Source organism: Lynx canadensis, chromosome D4 (genome assembly GCF_007474595.2).
Source record: "Lynx canadensis isolate LIC74 chromosome D4, mLynCan4.pri.v2, whole genome shotgun sequence".
Taxonomy (NCBI): domain Eukaryota; kingdom Metazoa; phylum Chordata; class Mammalia; order Carnivora; family Felidae; genus Lynx; species Lynx canadensis.
The window spans coordinates 71,610,065-71,631,398 of record NC_044315.2 but is presented as its reverse complement, the minus strand read 5'-3'; the positions used below and the strand labels follow the sequence as shown (position 1 = coordinate 71,631,398).

At 40.4% G+C, this 21,334-nt stretch overlaps 1 protein-coding gene across 4 annotated transcripts in view; it reads left to right on the top strand.

Annotated features, from left to right (window-relative positions):
- ECPAS (Ecm29 proteasome adaptor and scaffold) overlaps positions 1-21,334 on the top strand; it is a 108,888-nt gene that overhangs the window by 77,757 nt on the left and 9,797 nt on the right. For 3 of the 4 annotated variants that reach the window (XM_030292633.1, XM_030292631.1, XM_030292632.1), the window contains exons 29-45: positions 2,317-2,434; positions 2,718-2,885; positions 5,861-5,940; positions 6,545-6,650; positions 7,388-7,435; positions 8,492-8,613; positions 10,502-10,652; positions 11,588-11,653; positions 13,050-13,139; positions 14,471-14,537; positions 15,366-15,457; positions 15,538-15,604; positions 15,841-16,032; positions 16,634-16,842; positions 17,646-17,689; positions 17,786-17,978; positions 21,174-21,312. In XM_030292633.1, coding sequence (XP_030148493.1) covers positions 2,317-2,434; positions 2,718-2,885; positions 5,861-5,940; positions 6,545-6,650; positions 7,388-7,435; positions 8,492-8,613; positions 10,502-10,652; positions 11,588-11,653; positions 13,050-13,139; positions 14,471-14,537; positions 15,366-15,457; positions 15,538-15,604; positions 15,841-16,032; positions 16,634-16,842; positions 17,646-17,689; positions 17,786-17,978; positions 21,174-21,312 — 1,952 coding nt within the window. Of the gene's footprint in view, positions 1-2,316; positions 2,435-2,717; positions 2,886-5,860; positions 5,941-6,544; positions 6,651-7,387; positions 7,436-8,491; positions 8,614-10,501; positions 10,653-11,587; positions 11,654-13,049; positions 13,140-14,470; positions 14,538-15,365; positions 15,458-15,537; positions 15,605-15,840; positions 16,033-16,633; positions 16,877-17,645; positions 17,690-17,785; positions 17,979-21,173; positions 21,313-21,334 lie in introns of those variants that run through there. The other variant, XM_030292634.1, reaches the window with a different exon arrangement.

Genomic DNA, 21,334 nt, shown 5'->3' with positions numbered 1-21,334 from the left:
GGGCCTTGCTGTGACATCACACAGAGCCCTGTTTCAGTGTTGTCTACAACACCAGAAACCAGTTGTTTGTTCTGTCCTTGACTTTCTCCCATAGCTCACTGTTTCCACATTGAAAGTAATTTGTTTTTTTTAAGTTTATTTATCTTGAGAGAGTGAGTGAGCACTATCAGGGGAGGGGCAGAGAGGGAGAGAGAGAATCCCAAGCAGGCTCTGCACTGTCAGCACAGAGCCTGACTTGGGACTCAGTCTCACAACCAGTGAGATCATGACCTGAGCTGAGATCAAGAGTCGGAAGCTAACCAAGGCACCCAGACGCCCCTTGAAAGTTATTTTTGTTCCACTTACCCTCCCTGTAGACTTTTTTCTGAAAAAGTGCTCTTTTCACAGAGTAACACAAATAATCGGGTCTTTGAGTAAATATTACTTGTTCAGAGGAAAGTTAACAAGACTCAAAAGAAGTTATCAAGATTGGGGTGCTGCAGTACTACAATTTGTATGGAATCTCAGAAGACCCTGCATAGCCAAAGCAGTCTTGAAAAAGAAAAGCAAAGCTGGAGGCATCACAATTCTAGACTTCAAGTTATAGTATAAAGTTGTAGTCATCAAAACAGTATGGTACTGGCACGAAAATAGACACATAGATCAATGAAACAGAATAGAAAGTCCAGAAACCCATAATTATGTAGTCATTTAATCTTTGACAAAGCAGGAAAACATATCCAGTGGAAAAAGACAATCTCTTCAACAAATGGTGTTAAGAAAACTGGACCACTTTCTTACACCGGACAGAAAAATAAAGTCAAAATGGGTTAAAGTCATAAATGTGAGACCTGAAACAATAAAAATCCTGGAAGAAAACACAGGCAGTGACCTTTTTGACATCAGCTGTAGCAATTTCTTTCTAGATATGTCTGCTGAGGCAAGAGAATCAAAAGCAAAAATAAACTATTGGGACTGTATTGAAATAAACAATTTCTACACAGCAGAGGAAGCAATCAACAAAACTAAAAGGAACCCGTAGAATGGGAGAAGATACTTGGTAAATGACATATTTAATAAAGGGTTAGTATCCAACATGTATAAAGAACTGATAACACCCAAAAACCAAATAATCCAATTAAAAGATGTGAATAGACATTTCTCTGAAGAAGACATACACAGATGGTCAACAGACACGTGAAGAGATGCTCAACGCCACTAATCATCAGGGAAATGCAAATCAGAACTAAAATGAGATACCATCTCATACCTGTCAAAATGGCTAAAATCAACAACACAAGAAACAGCAGTGCTGGCAAGGATGTGGAGAATAAGAAACCCTTGTGCACCATTGGTGGGAATGCAAAATAGTGCAGCCACTGGAGAACAGTATGGAGGTTCCTCAAAAAGTTAAAAATAGAATTATGGTCCAGCAATTACATTCCTAGGTATTTACCAAAGAATACAAAAATACTAATGCAAAGGGATGCATGCACTCCTATGTTTATAGCAGCACTATATACAATAGCCAAGATAGGGAAGCAGCCCAAGTGTCCGCTTAGGTAGATGAATGGATAAAGAAGATGTGGCATATATATACAATGGAATATTATTCAGCTGTAAAAAAGAATGAAATCTTGCCATTTATAGTGAAATGGATGGAGCTAAAGAGTATAATGCTAAATGAAATAAGTTAGAGAAAGATACCATGTGATTTCATTTATATGTGGAATTTACGAAACAAAGCAAAGATCAAAGGGGGAAAAAGAGAGGAAAACCAAAAAACAGACTCTTAACTCTAGAGAGCAGACTGATGTTTACCAGAGGGGAGTTGGGTGGGGTGACGGGTGAAATAGGTGATGGGCTCAAGGGGCGCACTGGCTGTGATGAGCACAGGGTGTTGTATGGAACTGTTGACTCACTATATTATTGCACATAACACTCACTGTGTGTTAACTAACGGGAATTAAAAAAAAACTTTAAAAAAAGATGGGCTGCTGTAGCTTAGAAAAGGCTTAGGGATGATAGAAGTTGTCTTTAAGTGACTTTCATGATTCTGAGAGATTGGTGCACAATGTAACGAAGAGTTACCCGCCTCCTGAGGTGGTGAGGTCTCCGCCCCCATGGGAGTCACAGGGGTCTTCAGGTCATTTATCTGGCATTGTCGATAATTGAACCAGGTGACTTGTATATTCCTCTCACCCTGGTTCTCTGCCTCAGTGGTGATGAGATTGAAAACAATTTTAAAATGTCCTACTAATATTGGTGAAGTAACTTTTACTGGGCTGAAGGCAGAGAAATACATTATCGTATGCTTTGTGTTTGTTTGTTTCCAAGCCAGGGCCTTTCTACTTACAAGGAGCTTTGTTCTCTGGCAAGTGATCTTAGTCAGCCAGATCTGGTGTATAAATTTATGAATTTAGCCAACCATCACGCAATGTGGAACTCTAGGAAGGTAAGTTCCTATCACTGGATGATTTTTACTGTTTACTTCCAAAACCAAACCTGCTACGTTGGCAGGAAGTGGCAGTTGATATGCAGTGTATTTTGTAAGAATCTGGGATGAGAGAGAGCCAGGCCACCACCCAGGCTCATTGGTAAAGCTGGGACACCAATAAATCAGGCTGTATTCAGGGACAAGTTTGGGAGGGGTAATTTTGTGATCTTTATATATTTAATGTATTAATATTTTACCACAGTAGATGTATCTGAGTCACTTCATCTTTTTATTTTTCTAGGGTGCTGCTTTTGGTTTTAATGTGATTGCCACCAGAGCTGGAGAGCAGCTGGCTCCTTTTCTGCCTCAGCTAGTTCCTCGTCTTTATCGTTATCAGTTTGATCCCAACCTGGGCATTCGACAGGCCATGACAAGTATTTGGAATGCATTGGTCACTGACAAATCAACGGCAAGTATCTGTGAACCCTTGTCTAAGATTGCCCAGTGCTCATCTTTCTTTCTACTTTGTATGCTTGTTTATTTTTTTTTATTTTTATTTTCTTTCAATATATGAAGTTTATTGTCAAATTGGTTTCCATACAACACCCAGTGCTCATCCCAAAAGGTGCCCTCCTCAATACCCATCACCCACCCTCCCCTCCCTCCCACCCCCCATCAACCCTCAGTTTGTTCTCAGTTTTTTTTTTTTTTTCAACGTTTATTTATTTTTGGGACAGAGAGAGACAGAGCATGAACAGGGGAGGAGCAGAGAGAGAGGGAGACACAGAATCGGAAACAGACTCCAGGCTCCGAGCCATCAGCCCAGAGCCTGACGCGGGGCTCGAACTCACGGACCGCGAGATCGTGACCTGGCTGAAGTCGGACGCTTAACCGACTGCGCCACCCAGGCGCCCCTGTTCTCAGTTTTTAAGAGTCTCTTATGCTTTGACTCTCTCCCACTCTAACCTCCTTTTGTTTTTTTTCCTTCCCCTCCCCCATGGGTTTCTGTTAAGTTTCTCAGGATCCACATAAGAGTGAAAACATATGGTATCTGTCTTCCTCTGTGTCGCTTATTTCACTTAGCATCACACTCTCCAGTTCCATCCCTGTTGCTACAAAGGGCCATATTTCATTCTTTCTCATTGCCACGTAGTACTCCATTGTGTATATAAACCACAATTTCTTTATCCATTCATCAGTTGATGGATATTTGGGCTCTTTCCATAGTTTGGCTATTGTTGAGAGTGTTGCTATGAACATTGGGGTACAAGTGTCCCTATGTTTGTATGCTTGCTTAAACAAATGAGCTTTCTTTCATCTTTCAATGTATCAAAGATGCTCGTGGCAACATTTATTACAGTCTTAAAAATGGAAACAATCTAAATGTCCATGGGGTGGCTGGCTAAGGAAATGGCAGTGTATTCACACAAATAGAACAGTGTGTAGGTACTGGTGATGCAGTAGAGAACAGGTCATAATAGTTCCTGCCTTCAAGGAGTTCACTTCATTGAGAAGATAGACAAGGAAACAGGCAAATGCCAAGTATGGTTTTCTCTCTTGTATGTCTGTTATCTGGCTGCTTCTCATACTCAGTTTCACTTTTAATTTTTTTTTTTAATGTTTATTTATTTTTGAGACAGAGAGAGACAGAGCATGAACGGGGGAGGGTCAGAGAAAGAGGGAGACACAGAATCTGAAACAGGCTCCAGGCTCTGAGCTGTCAGCACAGAGCCCGACGCGGGGCTCGAACTCACGGACCGCGAGATCATGACCTGAGCCGAAGTCGGATGCTTACTGACCAAACCACCCAGGCGCCCCACAATTTCACTTTTAGATATTAGGATTTATCAGGGCTTGCCTCTGAGTACCTTTTACTCTCAACCTTATCTTCCTAAATGAGCTCATCAGTTCCAGTGGATACAAATGTCATCTTTGTTGTGATGGTTCCCAATCTTATAATTTTGGCCCAGACACGACTTGCGTTTCTGACTTGCACATCCAAATGCCTTCTTGACGTCATCACTTGGATATTGTTTCAAGATACCTTAGACTTAAGAAGTCCAGAACAAGACTTAAAAAAACAAACTTTCCCCTCTCTTGTCAGCATTTATCCATTTACCCATGCCAAGAAACTTGGTATCATCTTGGTTTTTTGTCTGTCTTGCCCCTACACACAGTTGAATCCAGTAGCAAATTCTGCTGATTCTGCATCCAAAGTATCCCTTGAATCCATTCTCTTCTTTCCCTAATTCTTTCCTGATTAACAGGGTATCATCTTTCTCTTTTCTTTGCCTTCCTTCATTTAATAAGCAACCAATTAAAAAAAAATTGGATTGTGCCATTTTGGGTTAAGTCCTTTATTTAAAGTTAACTAAAGGAGTTAGTCCCTGCACATGTTGTGGCCTTTTCCTCTTCCTCAGTTTGGTATCAGGTTGAGTGTGCTCCTGTTCATGGTGATAGGCACTTGAGGATTCAGCTTTGAAGGCTCTAGGAGAGTATTTGGCATCCCTGGGTCAGTCAAGATCTAATAGGCCAGTTGGCTTTACAGATCTGAGTCCAAGGCACAGGCTGAGGCTCTTGAGATGTATCATCTCCTTATAAGCAAAAGATTATATAGAATGTTTAGAGGTGGACATTGGAAGATGTCAGTTTGTTAAATCATAGGTGAGTTATTCACATCTGTCTTGGATTTTTTATGGGTAAAGGAGGGTAACAAAACCTCTTATACCTACAAGAGTAAAAGTGGAAAAGCCATAGTTTTGAGATTCTTTGGATCAGTATAAAAACTGAGTCTATCATCGGTTGGTTATTACCAAATATATCAAACAAAACAGGCATAAAAGATTGAACTCACCTTTCATTCTGAGCAGTCATAATCTGTCTTTATGTGCCAGACACTGTGCAAGTTACCAGGGAAGCGAAGACAAGTGAGACCCTGTCCGTCTTTGAGGTCTCAGTGTGATGAAGCAGTGTAGTTGTTTACAGTCTGATACGCCGTGCCTAACAAGGTGCTGTGGGAAGTCAGAGGAGAGTAGCCGGTCTTCTCTGCAAAGGTGATGCCTGATTTGAATCTTGAATAACAAGTAGGAATTAGCCAGGCAAGCAAGACATGGAAGGGGATTGTAGCGAGAGGTAGTATGTACTAAGGAATAAGGGCGAGATGGCACACGATACCTTTGGAGCTAGATCGGTCACAGAGGGCTTTGTATCCATGTCCCAGTGGCTGGACTTTATTCATGTACTAAGGAAAGCAAGAGAATCAGGTTTGCATTTTTGAATGATCGTTCTGGTAGCTGGCAACAAGCAGAGTGGGGAGAGACTTGTAGACTGAGAAGCCTAGAGACACTTAGGCTGTGACCTTCAGGGATGTGGTCAGTATGGTTGAGAGGTTAATAATCTGTGGATGAATTTCACATTTTAAATCTTACCTTTTTCTTTCATTAGGTGGATAAATATTTGAAGGAAATTCTTCAAGATCTGGTTAAGAACCTTACCAGCAATATGTGGCGAGTTCGAGAATCTAGGTACCATTTTTTGGAAATATAAGACTAGTCAAATAGAAGTGACTTTTTTTTTTTTTTCTTCAGGTTTCCAAGCTTTATACTTTTGCAAAAGGAATAAATTCATGTTACTAAAAAGCATATTTTTGGTTGGGTTAGACAATCTATGTTTAACTATTTAAAACTCAAAAAAAAACCTCTAGTTAGTGGTGTTTCTAACTTGTCTTAGTTTACAGAAATATGACATTAAAGAAGATCACTTGTTAAATCGGCACTGTCAAGGCTTTGTAGGGCATCATTTATTTATGTATTTATATGATTTATTCAGTGCCTGCTGTGTCCTTTCACTTTGCTACCCACGTAGGGATACACTGGTAACTAAAAAGTGATGTATCCTCTCAAAGAGGCTGTATTATAGTTGTGGGACACAGACATTTGATGAGTGCAAATGTCACATGCCTGTGGTGTGTGCGGAACTAGGGAGAGAATAGGTATTGCTGTCCAGCAGTGAGGGGGTAGGAACTGGAAATACAGGTACAATCCCTATTCTTGTTTGGTAGGACTGTTTCGTAGTAGAAGATTGAACTACCTTGATCTTATATTTTAAAACCAAATTGTTTCTTTTCAGCTGTTTAGCTCTGAATGATTTATTGAGAGGAAGACCCCTAGATGACATCATTGATAAACTTCCAGAAATTTGGGAAACTCTTTTCCGGGTACAAGATGATATCAAGGTATTATAGAAATAGTCTGCATTTATTCATGGAATAGGTGTAAATGGATTGTTAAACTCACTCCAGACAGTTTTAAGAGACTACAATTTCCTCCTGAAGTTTCAGTCTTGATGTGTCTGTGAAGTTACGAGGGTGGATATCCTTAGATCTAAATTGAATTGACTTTAAAAAAAAAAAAAAAAAGTGGCTACAATCTGACTTTCTTTCAATAGAGATTTAATGATGCTGTTGATTAGGATAAATAACAGTTTGGAAATAATCCAGACTACCTCTACTTGATCAGTTTTATAAATTGGATCAGTCACTCCCAAATAATGGGACTAATTCTTTTGAATTTTTCCTAAGTGATTCAAATTTTAAATACTTAGGCTATCTCACCATTAGAATTAGGTACTTCAGTTTTACCTTTCTTTTTGCTTTATTCATTACAGACTTTTAAAAGTCTTCCAGAATCCTCACATAGATATCTGTATGTTTGTGTTAATAATACATTTAGCTTCTAAACTGTTATAATAGCCAGGTTTTTGTAAGGTCACAATAGGTCCTTCCTAATTCAAGGAATATATGCTGTTACGTTCCTTGATGGACAGGGAGCCTAGTGAAACACTATTTTTACCTGGTATCAGAAGTAGGATTTTTCACTAATCTGTATAGAGTCGGGGGCAGTTAAGTACACATTGTGGGGTGAATGAGAATGAAACAAATCTGTATCATGCCATACTTTTCCTCATTTTTAGGAATCTGTACGGAAAGCTGCAGAACTAGCCCTGAAAACCCTAAGCAAGGTGAAAACTCCTATCTTATCTCGGGGATGAGGTGGGGCAGGGTTTTCTGAGACCAGGACAACAGTGACTTCTTTTTTGTCATATAAGTTGACATTGAGTTGCAGTGACATGAAGTAATTGGCTTCATGTTCTAGTTCACAGTTCATAGAGTGAATGAGAAACTGGGTGCCATTATACTAGAATACTAGTAGTTGTGACAAAGTCTATGTCTGATCTCTTTCTGTGGTCAGCTTCTCTGGGCCTTTACATAAGATGTGACTTTCACTGGACCCTTGTAGATCAAGCAGCATCTGTCTCGTCTCTTACTATTGCTATGGTTATGTGTTAATCTTCCTTGCATATTTATGAGGTTGCCAGGCTTTTTGAAATAAGTTTCTTACTTGAACTTGATTTTGTGGTATTTCAGGGACTTCTACATTCTAGCTATGTAAACCTTGCCATAGGTTACATGTAAGTAGTAAGTAGTAAAACCAGGTTTTAAATCCAGATGTTTCTATTTATTTAATTTAGAGAGCATATGTGTGACTGAGCGGGGGAGGGTTAGAGAGAAAGGGAGAGAGAGAGAATCCCAAGCAGGCTCTGTGCTGTCTGCTGAGAGCCCAGTGCGAGGCTCAATCTCACAAACCCATGAGCTCATGACCTGAGCCGAGATCAAGAGTCGGACACTTAACCAACTGAGCCACCCAGGCGCCCCTAAAACAGGTATTTCTTATTTCTCATTTGTGTTCCTGACCACTGTGTTATGCTGCCACCCAAAGTTATTGATGATGATGATAATACCTTAAGCCTTCTGCAAAGTGCTTTCTTACACATTTTCTCATTTTATTTTCGACTGTTTCCTGTTGGCCTGAGAAAGCCAAAGCTTAGAGAGTGGAAGCATTACCCAATTCCTTTTAGTTACTGGCAGACAGAGGACTCTTTCCTGTTTCTCCCCAAAGTATCATGGAAAGTTGGTTAACTTACTCTTTTCTGTGGCTATGGGAAATATTTTGTTAGAGGAATGCTTTACTGGGTAAGAGGTCATTGTCACTAATTTCCACACTCTGTGTATGTGAGGTTTGTGTGAAAATGTGTGACCCTGCCAAAGGAGCAGCTGGCCAGAGAACCATCGCTGTCCTTCTGCCTTGCCTTCTGGACAAAGGAATGATGAGCCCTGTGACAGAAGTTCGAGCCCTCAGGTGTGAATCCGCTGATTAAATGAATATATTGGATTTACTTAGTTCCTAGCCATTCAGCAGAAATAGTGTGTCTCTGAATGTTAGATTCTTAGAGTATGGAGAAATGAGTTGAGGATAGCCTATTGAGGTGACCGAAGAGCATTTGTGAAAAGTTGTGAGGTAGACCATTTTTGCAGAAACAGACATTCTCATGGGGACCTTGCTTTGGACCGGCATTCTGCCGTTCTGCCTTGACCTTGAGTTAGGTATCTTACTATGTTGCCATCAGCCTCTGCCCCCAGCAGGCACACTGTTATGTCATTTCTGTTATGTCACAGGTCCTTGGGAGTTATTGGTTATATCATTTAGTTAATATTTCGCAGATTACTAGCTTTAAAATAAACTGTACCACCTGCAACAATGAATTACTAAAAAAATGCACTCACATGTTTAGACATATATGGCTATTTTGTAAAATTCAATGGTGAACGATTCTAGTTTGTATTGTTTTTTTGTTTTTAAACTAGACTCCTATCTAGGAATTTTATCTGTCATTTTAGTTCAGTCTTAAAATTAGATCAAATTAATACTACCAGCATAGTACCATACTTATAGTAACTGTTTCATACTACTAATAATAAAATAGCTGAGGGGAGTTGTTTTTTTTTTTTTTTTTTAAAGATTTTGCATGACAAAGGCAAGGGAATTATAAAATTAAGATATTACCATTTTGCTATTCTCTGTAAGATAATCTGCGGTAATGATCATTAGTAGCTTCTAACTCCACTGGTGAAAGGCTGATGGGAAACTTTAACTGAATGATTAGGTCAACCAAACTTGAATCCACTGATAACTCTTCACAAAAAAAGACAAGCAATGAGGAGGGCACTTGTTGGGATGAGCACTGGGTGTTGTATATAAACCAATTTGACAATAAATTATATTAAAAAAAAAAAAGACAAGCAGACATTACATGCATCCTGATGTGATGGAATAGGACATGTACACCACCACCTGTGAAAGATTCGTATTAAAAAAAAAATTGAACCTGATGTAGCCTGCAGATCTGTACAGGGGACAGAAGAGCATGTTAAATGACACCATTGGAATACAATTGATGAGAACAGATTATAAAAAAAAGGGTAGGGACGATACTGTTAAAAAGGATTTGGGAAATGCAGTAAATTGCAATGGGTGGGTGGGCTCTGGATCCAATTCCAACAAACCAACTTTTTTTTCTTTTTTTAAGTTTAATTATTTTGAGAGAGCAAGGGAGAGGCAGAGAGAGGGAGAGAGAATCCTAAGCAGGCTTTGCGTTATTAATGCAGAGCCAGATGTGGGGCTTGATCTCACAAACAATGAGATCATGACCTGAGCCGAGATCAAGAATTGGGACACTTAACTGACTGAGCCACTCAGGTACCCCAGCAACAAACCAACTCTTAAAGACACTTGTGAAACAGGGAAATTTGGATATCAGATTATGTGAAAAATATTATTAATATTTTCTAAGCTTGAAAATGGTATTTTGGTTGTAGTAAAGGATCCTTGTCTTTTAGGGACACATACTGAAGTTTAGTTAGGAGATACTTGAAAGTAATATGATGTCGGAGAGGGGAAATGTGCTTGTGTGCATGGAGGAGGTATAAATGAAACAAAATTGGCCAAAAGTTGCTGGTTGTTGAACCAGGTAGAGAATATGTAGGATTTCATTTACGATTCTTTTCTTCTTTCACATATGCTCAAAAATTTCTATAATAAAAAGGAAAAAGGTAGTGTTAGGACCAGACTCTAACCAGGTGAATGTATTCCTGAATGCAATAAACTACAGGATGTCCCCATGATTAGATTTGTAGAGCTTCTTGCTTTTGTTAAAAGGACTTAGGAGTTGTGTTCTGTGTGTCTGTAGCATTAACACCCTTGTGAAGATTAGCAAAAGTGCAGGAGCCATGTTGAAACCACATGCACCAAAACTCATCCCAGCTCTGTTGGAATCCTTAAGTGTGTTGGAACCCCAAGTTCTCAATTATTTGAGCCTCCGGGCTACAGACCAAGAAAAGGTGAGTTGACAACAAGACATGTTGGTCATAGTCAAGGAGGAAAAGCCTTGTTAAGGTCCTGAGTTCTGTCTGAACAGTCTTTCTGGTGGTCCTAGACAAACTCCATGACTCAAATGATACCTTCATCACTCTTGAAATAACTCAACTCCTGTGACTACATGCAGTGTGTTTTTTGGAGGGGTGGGAGGGTGTATGAGGAGTGCTCATGTACTATTTTGTGAATTGGATGAAAGCTAGCACTTCCATTAAAAAATGGATTTATGTTTATATAACACAGTTTTTTGTACATGTTTCGTTTTTTTTTTTTAAGGGGTGGGTTCCACACCTTCAGAGTCCTTCTGTGGACCACTCCTGCCCTTATAAGAACAGAGGATTTGTATCTAGACTTGGGCATAGTCCAAAATTATTCTGCTCTTCAGATATACTGTAGGTGCCTAGACTGATCAGAGTTTTTTAAAAATTGTAGGTGAAACATTTGCTGTGAAAAAATAATGCAGAAGGGTAGACAGTAATCCCCTAGGAGCCCCCTCTCCCTTGCTGGTATAGTATCACTTCCTGAGGGTACCCACTCTCAGTGGTTTCCTGGGTCTGTTTTGAAATTCCTTTGTAGTCATAGCCTACAAACACAAACAAGCACACGAATTTGAAAATAGACGATGAATGTTGTTCTACAACTTTCTTTTTGTTATTGACAATACATCATATCTGTAGATAGAGCTACTTCGTTCTTTTTAATGTGTGTGTCATATTTTATAGTGAGGTGATTGCAGATTTTTGTCAGATTATGCAGCATCAAAGGTTGTGCCTGTTCCTTTATCTGTATATTATTTTTTTGAAAATTTCCTCTAGAAACAAAGCCCTTTTATGGGTGTGTGCGTGTAGGGGTTCTTCTTAATTAATTGTATGTGCTGAGTGACTTGAATTTGTGTTCTCAGGCTGCGATGGATAGTGCTCGACTTAGTGCTGCCAAATCCTCTCCCATGATGGAAACAATCAACATGGTCAGTGCCTAATGTAATAGCAATGTTTGGCTACCTTAGAGTGTAATTTTTCAGTCTTCAGGGTCCAGCAAGTGATGTAGAGATTTAAGGGGTGAGTCAAGCACCTATTGTGACTCTAGTTTTTTCTTAGTATAGTTTTTTCTTCTTCTTCTAGATTGCTAAGTGGAATAAATCATTTTCTAAATACCAACATCCATTAGTTCAGATTTGTGTTATATTAAAAGATCCCTCAAATGTGTATTTCTTTTGGCCTGCCTGTTTAGAAAGATTCAGATAGCTGTCTCTGCCTGAGCATTGTCCTTGGGAGGACCTAGGAAGGTGTAAGCTGGAGGTTCAGTAAAGGTAGGCGGCATGAAAGAGAGGGAAAGAGAACTGAAGCAGTGCTGAAATGTTTTGGTCGTGGAAAGGGATTTGCAGAAAAGAGCTGCTTGGCACTGAGGTTCTAAATTCTAAAGATCCTAGAGTCTGGGATTAGGGGTCACTAAAGTCTAGAGCCAGCTCTGCTATGCATACACTGGAGTGCTTAACTGACAAATTGTGAGCTACTGGAAGTTGTTTTGCTAAGCAGAGCGCAAGGCTGGACAAGAGAAGAAGATATTCTTTAGTGCTTATGGGGGGACTATCACCAAATTTTGGTCTAAGGATATTATGTCTTAATTGGATTATTGAGGGGAAAAGAAATCTTAAATAAATAGAAACGGTTAGCAAATACCTTACAGATATGCTCATTTATAATAGAATGTGTGTCATTGCATTTTTAAAACATAGTATTCACCTAAGAAGTTGACTTTAATAAGATGGTTTGGTTGGGCAGGCCCCCTGAAGCCAATTCATGTGTTTTACACTGAACATGAATTGGGAAAGAGGAAGATAGGCCCAGAGAAATCCTTTCTTTTTGGGTAATCATAATTCATTTTCTCCTGTAGTAAGTAAATGTTTTTTTGTTATTTTTGTTTTGCTTTTATTTTTATTTTTTTAAACATTTATTATTTTTTTTAAAGTTTATTTATTTTGAGAGAGCACCTGAGCTGGGGGAGGGGCAGAGAGAGGGAGAGAGAAAATCTCAAGCAGGCTCTGCCCTGTCAGTGCAGAGCCTGATGTGGGGGTCGATCTCACCAACAGCAAGATCATGACCTGAGCCAAGATCAAGAGCTGAACGCTCAACCGACGTAGCCACCTAGGTGCCTCTTGTTTTGTTTTTATTGTTGACCCACTGGTAAATGGTTTTTCTGCTTGTAGTACAGTGGTGGTTTTTACGTTGAAATCAGTGCAAAATCAAACCAGCAATTTTCAACTTCATGTCAAATCCAGTGGGTAACATATTTGACATTTAATTGATGTGGTATTGACTTCATCATTTTCTGAGGTTAACTTTGTGTTTATTCTTTTCCCAAAGTGCCTGCAGTATCTTGATGTGTCGGTGCTGGGTGAGCTAGTTCCTAGATTATGTGAATTGATCAGAAGTGGTGTGGGTCTCGGAACTAAGGTAAGTAAGTGTATTTTTTCACAAGAGGAATTTTCATCTTCATTAGTTTGGGCCACAAAAATGTAACAGCTATCATACTGAAATTTATAGTTCTCTGTAACACTTAATAATATCTTATATTAACTATTTTGTTTCTATGGTTGCACTAATAAGTTAAAACCTGTAACTCAGAATATAAAACATGTGCCTTATTCAGTAAATTGTATCTTGCTTTTTTTAGTGGAATCATTTCTGTTCCCTGGTTGCCATGTACATGCTCTCTGGGTCCTCATCATGATCAGTTATTAATGGAAATGCTTCTAGATATCGAGGCACGGTGGTTTTAGGTGGTGATTAGTATTTTCACAGGGGCCAGCAGGTGTCTGGTTAGAAAAATGTCTTCCTGTTTAAGATCTTTCAAGGATCAGACCCAGTCCCCACACTTTCAAAACAAACAACTCAGATGATTTTTTCTCCTGGCAAAAGTAATACTGCTTGCATTTAAAAATTTTACCATTTATAGATCAGGAGGAAGTTAAAGATTGTCCACTAAGTTTACATGCAGAGGTGATTGCTGTTAATGTTTCACAGTGTTTTCTTCCACTCTCTTTTCCGGGCTTGTGTCTTCTATAGCATCCTCTTTAATGACCATAGGGTACTCTGTTGTGTGGCTGTAGCATCATCTACTTCAGTCCCTCAAGGAACATCTGATTTCAGCCTTTTCTTTTTTTTTTTTTTTTTTTTTTTTTAATTTTTTTTCAACGTTTATTTATTTTTGGGACAGAGAGAGACAGAGCATGAACGGGGGAGGGGCAGAGAGAGAGGGAGACACAGAATCGGAAACAGGCTCCAGGCTCTGAGCCATCAGCCCAGAGCCTGACGCGGGGCTCGAACTCCCGGACCGCGAGATCGTGACCTGGCTGAAGTCGGACGCTTAACCGACTGCGCCACCCAGGCGCCCCTGATTTCAGCCTTTTCGATATTAAACAAAGCACTGTGATGAATGTCTTTGGACACATCTGAAGCTATTTCCTTTGGTTAAATTCTTAGAACTGAAAATGTTAGAACCAGGGTGGCCAAGAGGACATGTTACCCTCGTGAAAGACTGTACCAGTTTTCTTTCTTTCTTGCAATGTATGTGAGAACACACATCTTCCTACTGAAAGCCTTGAAAAAGATCTTTGCATTGCTAATTTAAAATAAGGACCTTCCTCTTTCCAGATTGAATCCTGCAGGGGCTCTTAGGCTTCATATATTTCTCATCTTTAAATCATTGACACCTAAGACAAAGGGTTTGAAAGAAAGAACATTGTGACCATCAAATTTAGACCTTTGCCTTTGTAACCCTGTAGGGAGGCTGTGCCAGTGTCATTGTGTCATTAACTACTCAGTGTCCCCAGGACCTAACACCTTACTCAGGTGAGTTTGTCAAAACCTTGTGTGGTGACATTTTGGTATGGCCATGTCTTGTGTGACAAGGTTTTTAAAAAAAATTATTCAAATTATTCAGACACGCTTGTGATCTTCTGTATGGTTTTTCTCCCTTTGACCCCCCCTTTCTGCCTTTGTTTCTTTGTTTGCAACAAGGTGCAAGGATGATCAAGTTTAGTTAGTGTTCACTGTTTTATAAGTATTGGATCAATTCTTACTGGTATAAGGAGGTGAAAGTATCTGCCATTTTGTAGGATTTGTTTACCACTTATGTCTATTTTTTTTTTTAAGTTTGTTTATTTTGAGAGAGAGAGAGAGAGAGAGGGAGAGAACAGCAGGAGAGGAGCAGAGATAGAGGGAGAGAGAGACTCCTAAGCAGGCTCCACGTTGTCAGCATGGAGCCTGATGTGGGGCTGGAACTTATGAACCATGAGATCATGACCTGAGCTGAAATCAAGAGTCAGACGCTTAACTCACTAACCAAGGTGCCCCTTTTTATGCCTAATTTTATGTTAGCATTTTTCTCTTCTTAGATTGCCTTCTACATGGGGCAAATGAACTTTATAGTACCTAGCTCTCATTTTTGCAACGTTTCCTACAGTATTCTAGACACAGATTGTTTAATTTTATATCAGGCAAAGGAAACAAGTGGATAGTACAAATGTAACATACTTGGGTTCCAAACTAGTGTGGAATAAATCAGATACTAATTACAGGATTAAGTTTGTTTTTGTCCTGGGAACAGAGCAGAACGTTTTCCCTTGTTGTTTCTGATAGGTAAACAAGTGTCATGTGTTTCTCCGTTACTTCTGATAGGTAAACTTATGAGTGCTTTGCTTAGTGGCCTGACAGATCGGAACAGTGTAATTCAGAAATCCTGTGCATTTGCCATGGGCCATTTAGTTCGGGTGAGTTGAATTTTGTATTTAATTAAGTAATTATACTTTGGTAATTATAAAGGAATAAATAGGGTTGCTTTCTCTCTCAGACCTCACGGGATAGCAGCACTGAGAAACTCCTACAGAAACTCAATGGCTGGTACATGGAGAAAGAAGGTACCTTTCTTTTCCTCTTCTCTACTATTTTTAACTTAGATGTTAGCAATCTAGGAACACAGTACAAATCAGGTCTTGCCCTCTGATATTATGCGCTTTGCTTAGGAACATTTCTGACTGGTTTTACGGATTTGTTTTGCCACGGTGCAAGCTGAGCTAGTAGTCTGTTGAGATCAGTCACCCTGACTGACAGCAGCAAGCATGATGAAGATTATGGTGTTTCTGCTCCTCTTTAGAACCCATCTACAAGACCTCTTGTGCTTTGACTGTTCATGCTATTGGACGATACAGCCCGGATGTATTGAAGAACCATGCCAAAGAAGTTCTGCCTTTGGCATTTTTGGGCATGCATGAAATTACTGATGAGGAGAAAGCAGAGAAGGAAGAATGTAACTTATGGACTGAAGTGTGGCAGGAAAATGTACCTGGTTAGTAAACTGTGCCTGTGAATTAAACCTGTTTCTTAAAAACCACAGCTGGGGTTTTTACTCTTACTTTTCATCTATAAACTCTTGTAGTTTCTTTCCCAGGACTTTAACATCATGTGTCCCATTTGGTTTTAAACCTGTCCAAATTGCTACGTTCTCAAGGTTGGCCCTCAGACTTCTTTGCTCTCTGCCCTCATTGCTGCCCACGTAACAGAACAGAACTCTGCCCAAGCAAAGTAGAGCTGTACCTATTTGAGTTGGGAGTGAATGGTGATTTTATGTTGCCTTAGTGTATTATTTCAGAGTAATGCTTCTTCATTCTGTACTTCACCTTCACGTGTACAAATGGATGGTGACCATTTGCATGACACCCTCCTGTGGGCATATTCAGGTTTATAAAGTCTTACTGTTATAAAGGTATATCACAACACTCCAACACTCCCCTCTTTCTCTCTCTTTCAGAGAGTGGTATGATGTAACTGTTGAGAACATTTATTGCTGATGGTCACTGCCTTTTTCTTTTTCAGACTTAGAAAAAAGTTGATTTTTTTTTTTTTTTTGTCATTTAAAAGTTGCTCTAATTTTGCTTTTCATAACCTAGGTTCCTTTGGTGGCATTCGGTTATACCTGCAAGAGTTGATTACAATTACCCAGAAGGCTTTGCAGTCCCAGTCCTGGAAAATGAAAGCCCAGGGTGCAATTGCCATGGCATCAATTGCAAAACAGACCAGCTCCCTAGTACCTCCATATCTGGGAATGATACTGGCCGCATTACTGCAAGGCCTGGCTGGAAGAACATGGGCAGGAAAGGTAAAGGAACCATTCATGCCCAGTTAAATTGAAGGTATCCTTAAAGGATTATGATTTCATCTTTCATTTTCCATAAAAATTAGAATCTGCTTTTGTGGGATGTCAGGTGGATTGTTTTATCTGAACCAGCTTTTCTAGCCAGTGGGAAGCTCTGTGTAAACTTGGCCTGATTAAATATGATGTTTCATGAAAGTGTAACCCACATGTTTTTGAATACTGCATAGTAATGCTGGAGATTGATTTTTATCTATCATGTTTAGCTTTCCAAGAGAAGTCTTAAATCACCTGGTTGGCTGTTTCATACCTGGTGACCTCGTGAACAGATCAGGATTTGGCACACGTGAAATTGAGTAGAAAGCAAGCTGTGCCTAAACCTGGAGCTGAGGGTGCCTATCGCCGAGGCCTGTGAATTAGTCACTTCATACACACGGGTGATAGTAGATTACTTAGAGTGAACACTCAGCGGGGAACATGACATGTGGCAGCATGTAACAATCTACTTGCTGTGGTCACAGTCAGTGGCGGCCAACACAGTACTGTAGAAGAAGTGCTGGACTGGGACTTCTGTGATTGACCTTGGACAAGTCAGGTCTCTAAGCTTTCTAAAGTGGAGATGAAGACACTTGTCCTCCCTCTGTGGTTTGTAGTAAAACTCTGTGGATGTGCTTGTTAAATAGTAAAGTGTGTTAAAGATACTATGACTCTAAGTTATTAAATACTCCTCAGGTAATGCAGTCATCGTATATAGAATGTCAGTAACACACATGTGCTTAACAGTATTCCCTCATCTTTCAACCCTTTAGGAAGAGCTGTTGAAAGCCATTGCCTGTGTGGTGACAGCATGCAGGTAAATGTTCTTCCAGTGACGATGCCATTTCTTAAACAGAACCCGAGAGCTGCATTCCTTACTAACTGTCCTGATTCTTTTGTGTGGATCCTCTAGTGCACAGCTGGAAAAGCCTGTGCCCAATCAGCCCAGCACAAATGAAATTCTCCAGGCTGTTCTGAAGGAGTGTTGCAAAGAGAATCTTAAATATAAGATCGTAGCAATCAACTGTGCGGCGGATGTCTTAAAGGCCACCAAAGAAGACAGATTCCAGGAGTTTTCGGACATTGTCATACCTCTCATCAAGAAGGTAACCACCACCTGTAAACCCTTCTGGTTTATTTTATTTTATTTATTATTTATTATTTATTTATTATTGAGAGAAAGAATGTGACTAGCGGAGGGGCAGAGACAGAGAGAGAGACACAGAATCCAGAGCAGGCTCCAGGCTCTGAGCTGTCATCACAGAGCCTGATGTGGGGCTCAAACCCACGAAATACGAGATCATGACCTGAGCTGAAGTTGGACGCTTAACTGACTGGGCTACCCAGGTGCCCCCATTCTGGTCTAGTTTATAAAAACTAAATTTAAAAAGATTAAAAAGAAAAATTTTTTAAATTTTGAAACTTAAAAACTTAAAAAATTTAAAAAGAAGGGAAAGAAAGGAAGATTTTCCACGTACCCTGTTTACATATTTTATTAGGATTAGTGTAACTGCAAATAGCAGAAAATCCCGCAATATCATGGCCTCAAACAAGATAGATGCTTTTCTGTCACCTAGGAGGCTAGGCATTCTGGCTGATTATGCTGTGAGCTCTGCCTTCCCTACAGTGTGCAGGTGTAACTGCCTTCCAGGCGGGTGGTGGCAGAGGAGATGAGGAAATGATGCAGGATCCAAGTAGGCATGGCCATTCTTCTCTCAAGGAGAGTTCTTGGACACTTTGTGGCACTTTGACTTGTATTTCCTGGTACTTAGCTAGGTGGCCACACCTGGCTGCAACAGAGGCTAGGAAAGGTAGTCTTCTAGGCATCCATTTGCCCTTCATGGGAGAAGGGGAGAGTGTGTGTTTTGTTTTGTTTTTTAAACAGAGCAGAAAGAGCAGTTTATTGAAGGGATTTCAACCCGCAAGCTGAGAAACTCATGGCTATGGGAACAGTGAGTTGCAGGAGTGAATGTTGGAGCGAATGGACAGTCTCTAACATAGTGGTGATGTGCTTTTGCCTTTTAAGTCTGTGCAGAAGCCATCCTAGTCATCCTAGAATGAAGACAGGGAGGTCAGTGTGTCACTGTTTTGTTGTTTTAATTTTTTAATTTTTTTTTTTAAATTTTGTTTTCAACGTTTTTTGTTTATTTTTGGGACAGAGGGAGACAGAGCATGAACGGGGGAGGGGCAGAGAGAGAGGGAGACACAGAATCGGAAACAGGCTCCAGGCTCTGAGCCATCAGCCCAGAGCCCGACGCGGGGCTCGAACTCACGGACCGCGAGATCGTGACCTGGCTGAAGTCGGACGCTTAACCGATTGTGCCACCCAGGCGCCCCAATTTTTTAATGTTTTTAAAAAAATTTTTTTTAACGTTTATTCATTTTTGACAGAGACAAAGTGTGAACGGGGGAGGGGCAGAGAGAGTGGGGGGCACAGGATCTGAAGCAGGCTCCAGGCTCCGAGCTGTCAGCTCAGAGCCCAATGCAGGGCTCGAACTCACAAACCCCGAGATCATGACCTGAGCTGAAGTTGGACACTTAACTGACTGAGCCACCCAGGCGCCCCAGTGTTTGTTTATTTCTGAGAGAGAGACAGAGTGAGAATGGGGGAGGGGTGGAGAGAGAGGGAAACACAGAATCTGAAGCAGGCTGCAGGCTCCAAGCCGTCAGCACACAGCCTGACACAGGGCTGGAACCCACAAGCCGTGAGATCATGTCCTGAGCTGAAGTCAGACACTTAATTGACTGAGCCACCCAGGCGCCCCCTCAGGGTGTCTCTGTTATTTGTCTCTACTGTATATTGAGGGGACTTTGATAAAAAAGACTTAGGTGTCATTTGGAAAATGAAGTACTCATTTTTGGAGATTGGACACTGGTTCAGAGAGAAAAAAGTTACGGCTTATCATTTTTTTAAGAAACATGAAATGTTTTAAATAGGATTTGTATTTCTTGTGTTGCTGCTCGTTGGTTTTCTTTTAACAAAAAGTAGTTTAGATAATTTCTGTTATATACTGATATATGGATATACATGGATTTAGGAGACTGTGTTTTAAATACATTATTTCACCAGCTAGCTGCATGAGTCACCTCTCAGCTTGTTTCCCTTTCTTATTAAGAAAGAGTTTGGATTTAGATGATTACCAGGTTCTTCCATTTTTAATCCCATGACTTAAATGCAAATCTTTTTGTATTATGCTTAAAATACTACATATACAGGGGTGCCTAGGTGGCTCAGTCAGTTAAGCATCTGAGTCTTTTTCTTTTTTCTTTTTGGTTTTTGAGAGAGAGGGTGCAAGTGAGCGAGAGGCAGAAAAAGAGAGAATCCTATGAGGGACAGAGAGAAGTGGGGTTCACCCGAAGTAAGGCTTGAGCTTCCCTGAAGGTAGGGATCATGCTCACCCGAAGTGGGGCTTGAACTCACGAACCGTGACATCATGACCTGAGCCAGAGTCAGATGCTTAACTGACTGAGCCACCCAGGTGCCCTTTTTTTTTGTTTGTTTTTTTGTTTTTGTTTTTTTTTGTTTTTTTTTTTTTACAGTTTATTTGAGAGAGAGTATGTGAGCATGCGCACGCACGCAGGGGAGGGGCAGAGGGAGGGAGAGAGAGAATCCCAAGCAGGCTCCCTGCTGTCAGTGCAGAGCCCAGATAGGGAGCTTGATCTCATGACCGTGAGATCATGGCCTAACTGGAAATCAAGCGTTGGATGTTTAACTGACTGAGCCACCCAGGTGCCCCATGTGTCTCTCTCCTTTTTTTTTTTAATCTTTTTTGTTTTTATGTTTCATATTATTTATTTTTGAGGGAGAGGGAGAGAGGGAGAGAGGGACAATGTGCGAGCAGGGGAGGGACAGAGAGAGAGGGAGACACAGAATCTGAAGCAGGCTCCAGGCTCTAAGCTGTCAGCACAGAGCCTGACGCAGGGCTTGAACTCATGAACCGTGAGATCATGACCTGAGCCAAAGTTGGAAGTCTGACTCTTGATCTCAGCTCAGGTCTTGATCTCAGGGTCGTGAGTTCAAGCCTGCATGCCCAGCGTGGAGCCTACATAAAAACAAACAAAGCTACATATACAGCATATTTTTCACCTTTTCTTACAAAATCCTTTAAAGGATTTTCCAAATTTATTAGAGAGGTGTAGTATTTCTGTAACAAATTCTTTTTTCAAAAAGGAAGACTCATGATAGAGAATTTAGCATTTAATTCTCAGTTAACATTTCCTACTCTGGTACCCTGGTTGTTTTTGTAGTACACCTGTAACTCAGAAGGAAAAAAATTAAAATTTGCTTTCTTATATCCTAGAACTCACCTGAGAGCACTGGCATTCGGACAACCAAAAACGAAGATGAGAATGAGAAGGAGAAGGAGCTCCAGCTGGAATGTCTGCTGGGAGCCTTTGAGAGCCTGGGCAAAGCCTGGCCCCGGAACGTGGAGACCCAGCGTAAGCACTGGAATCTGCGTGT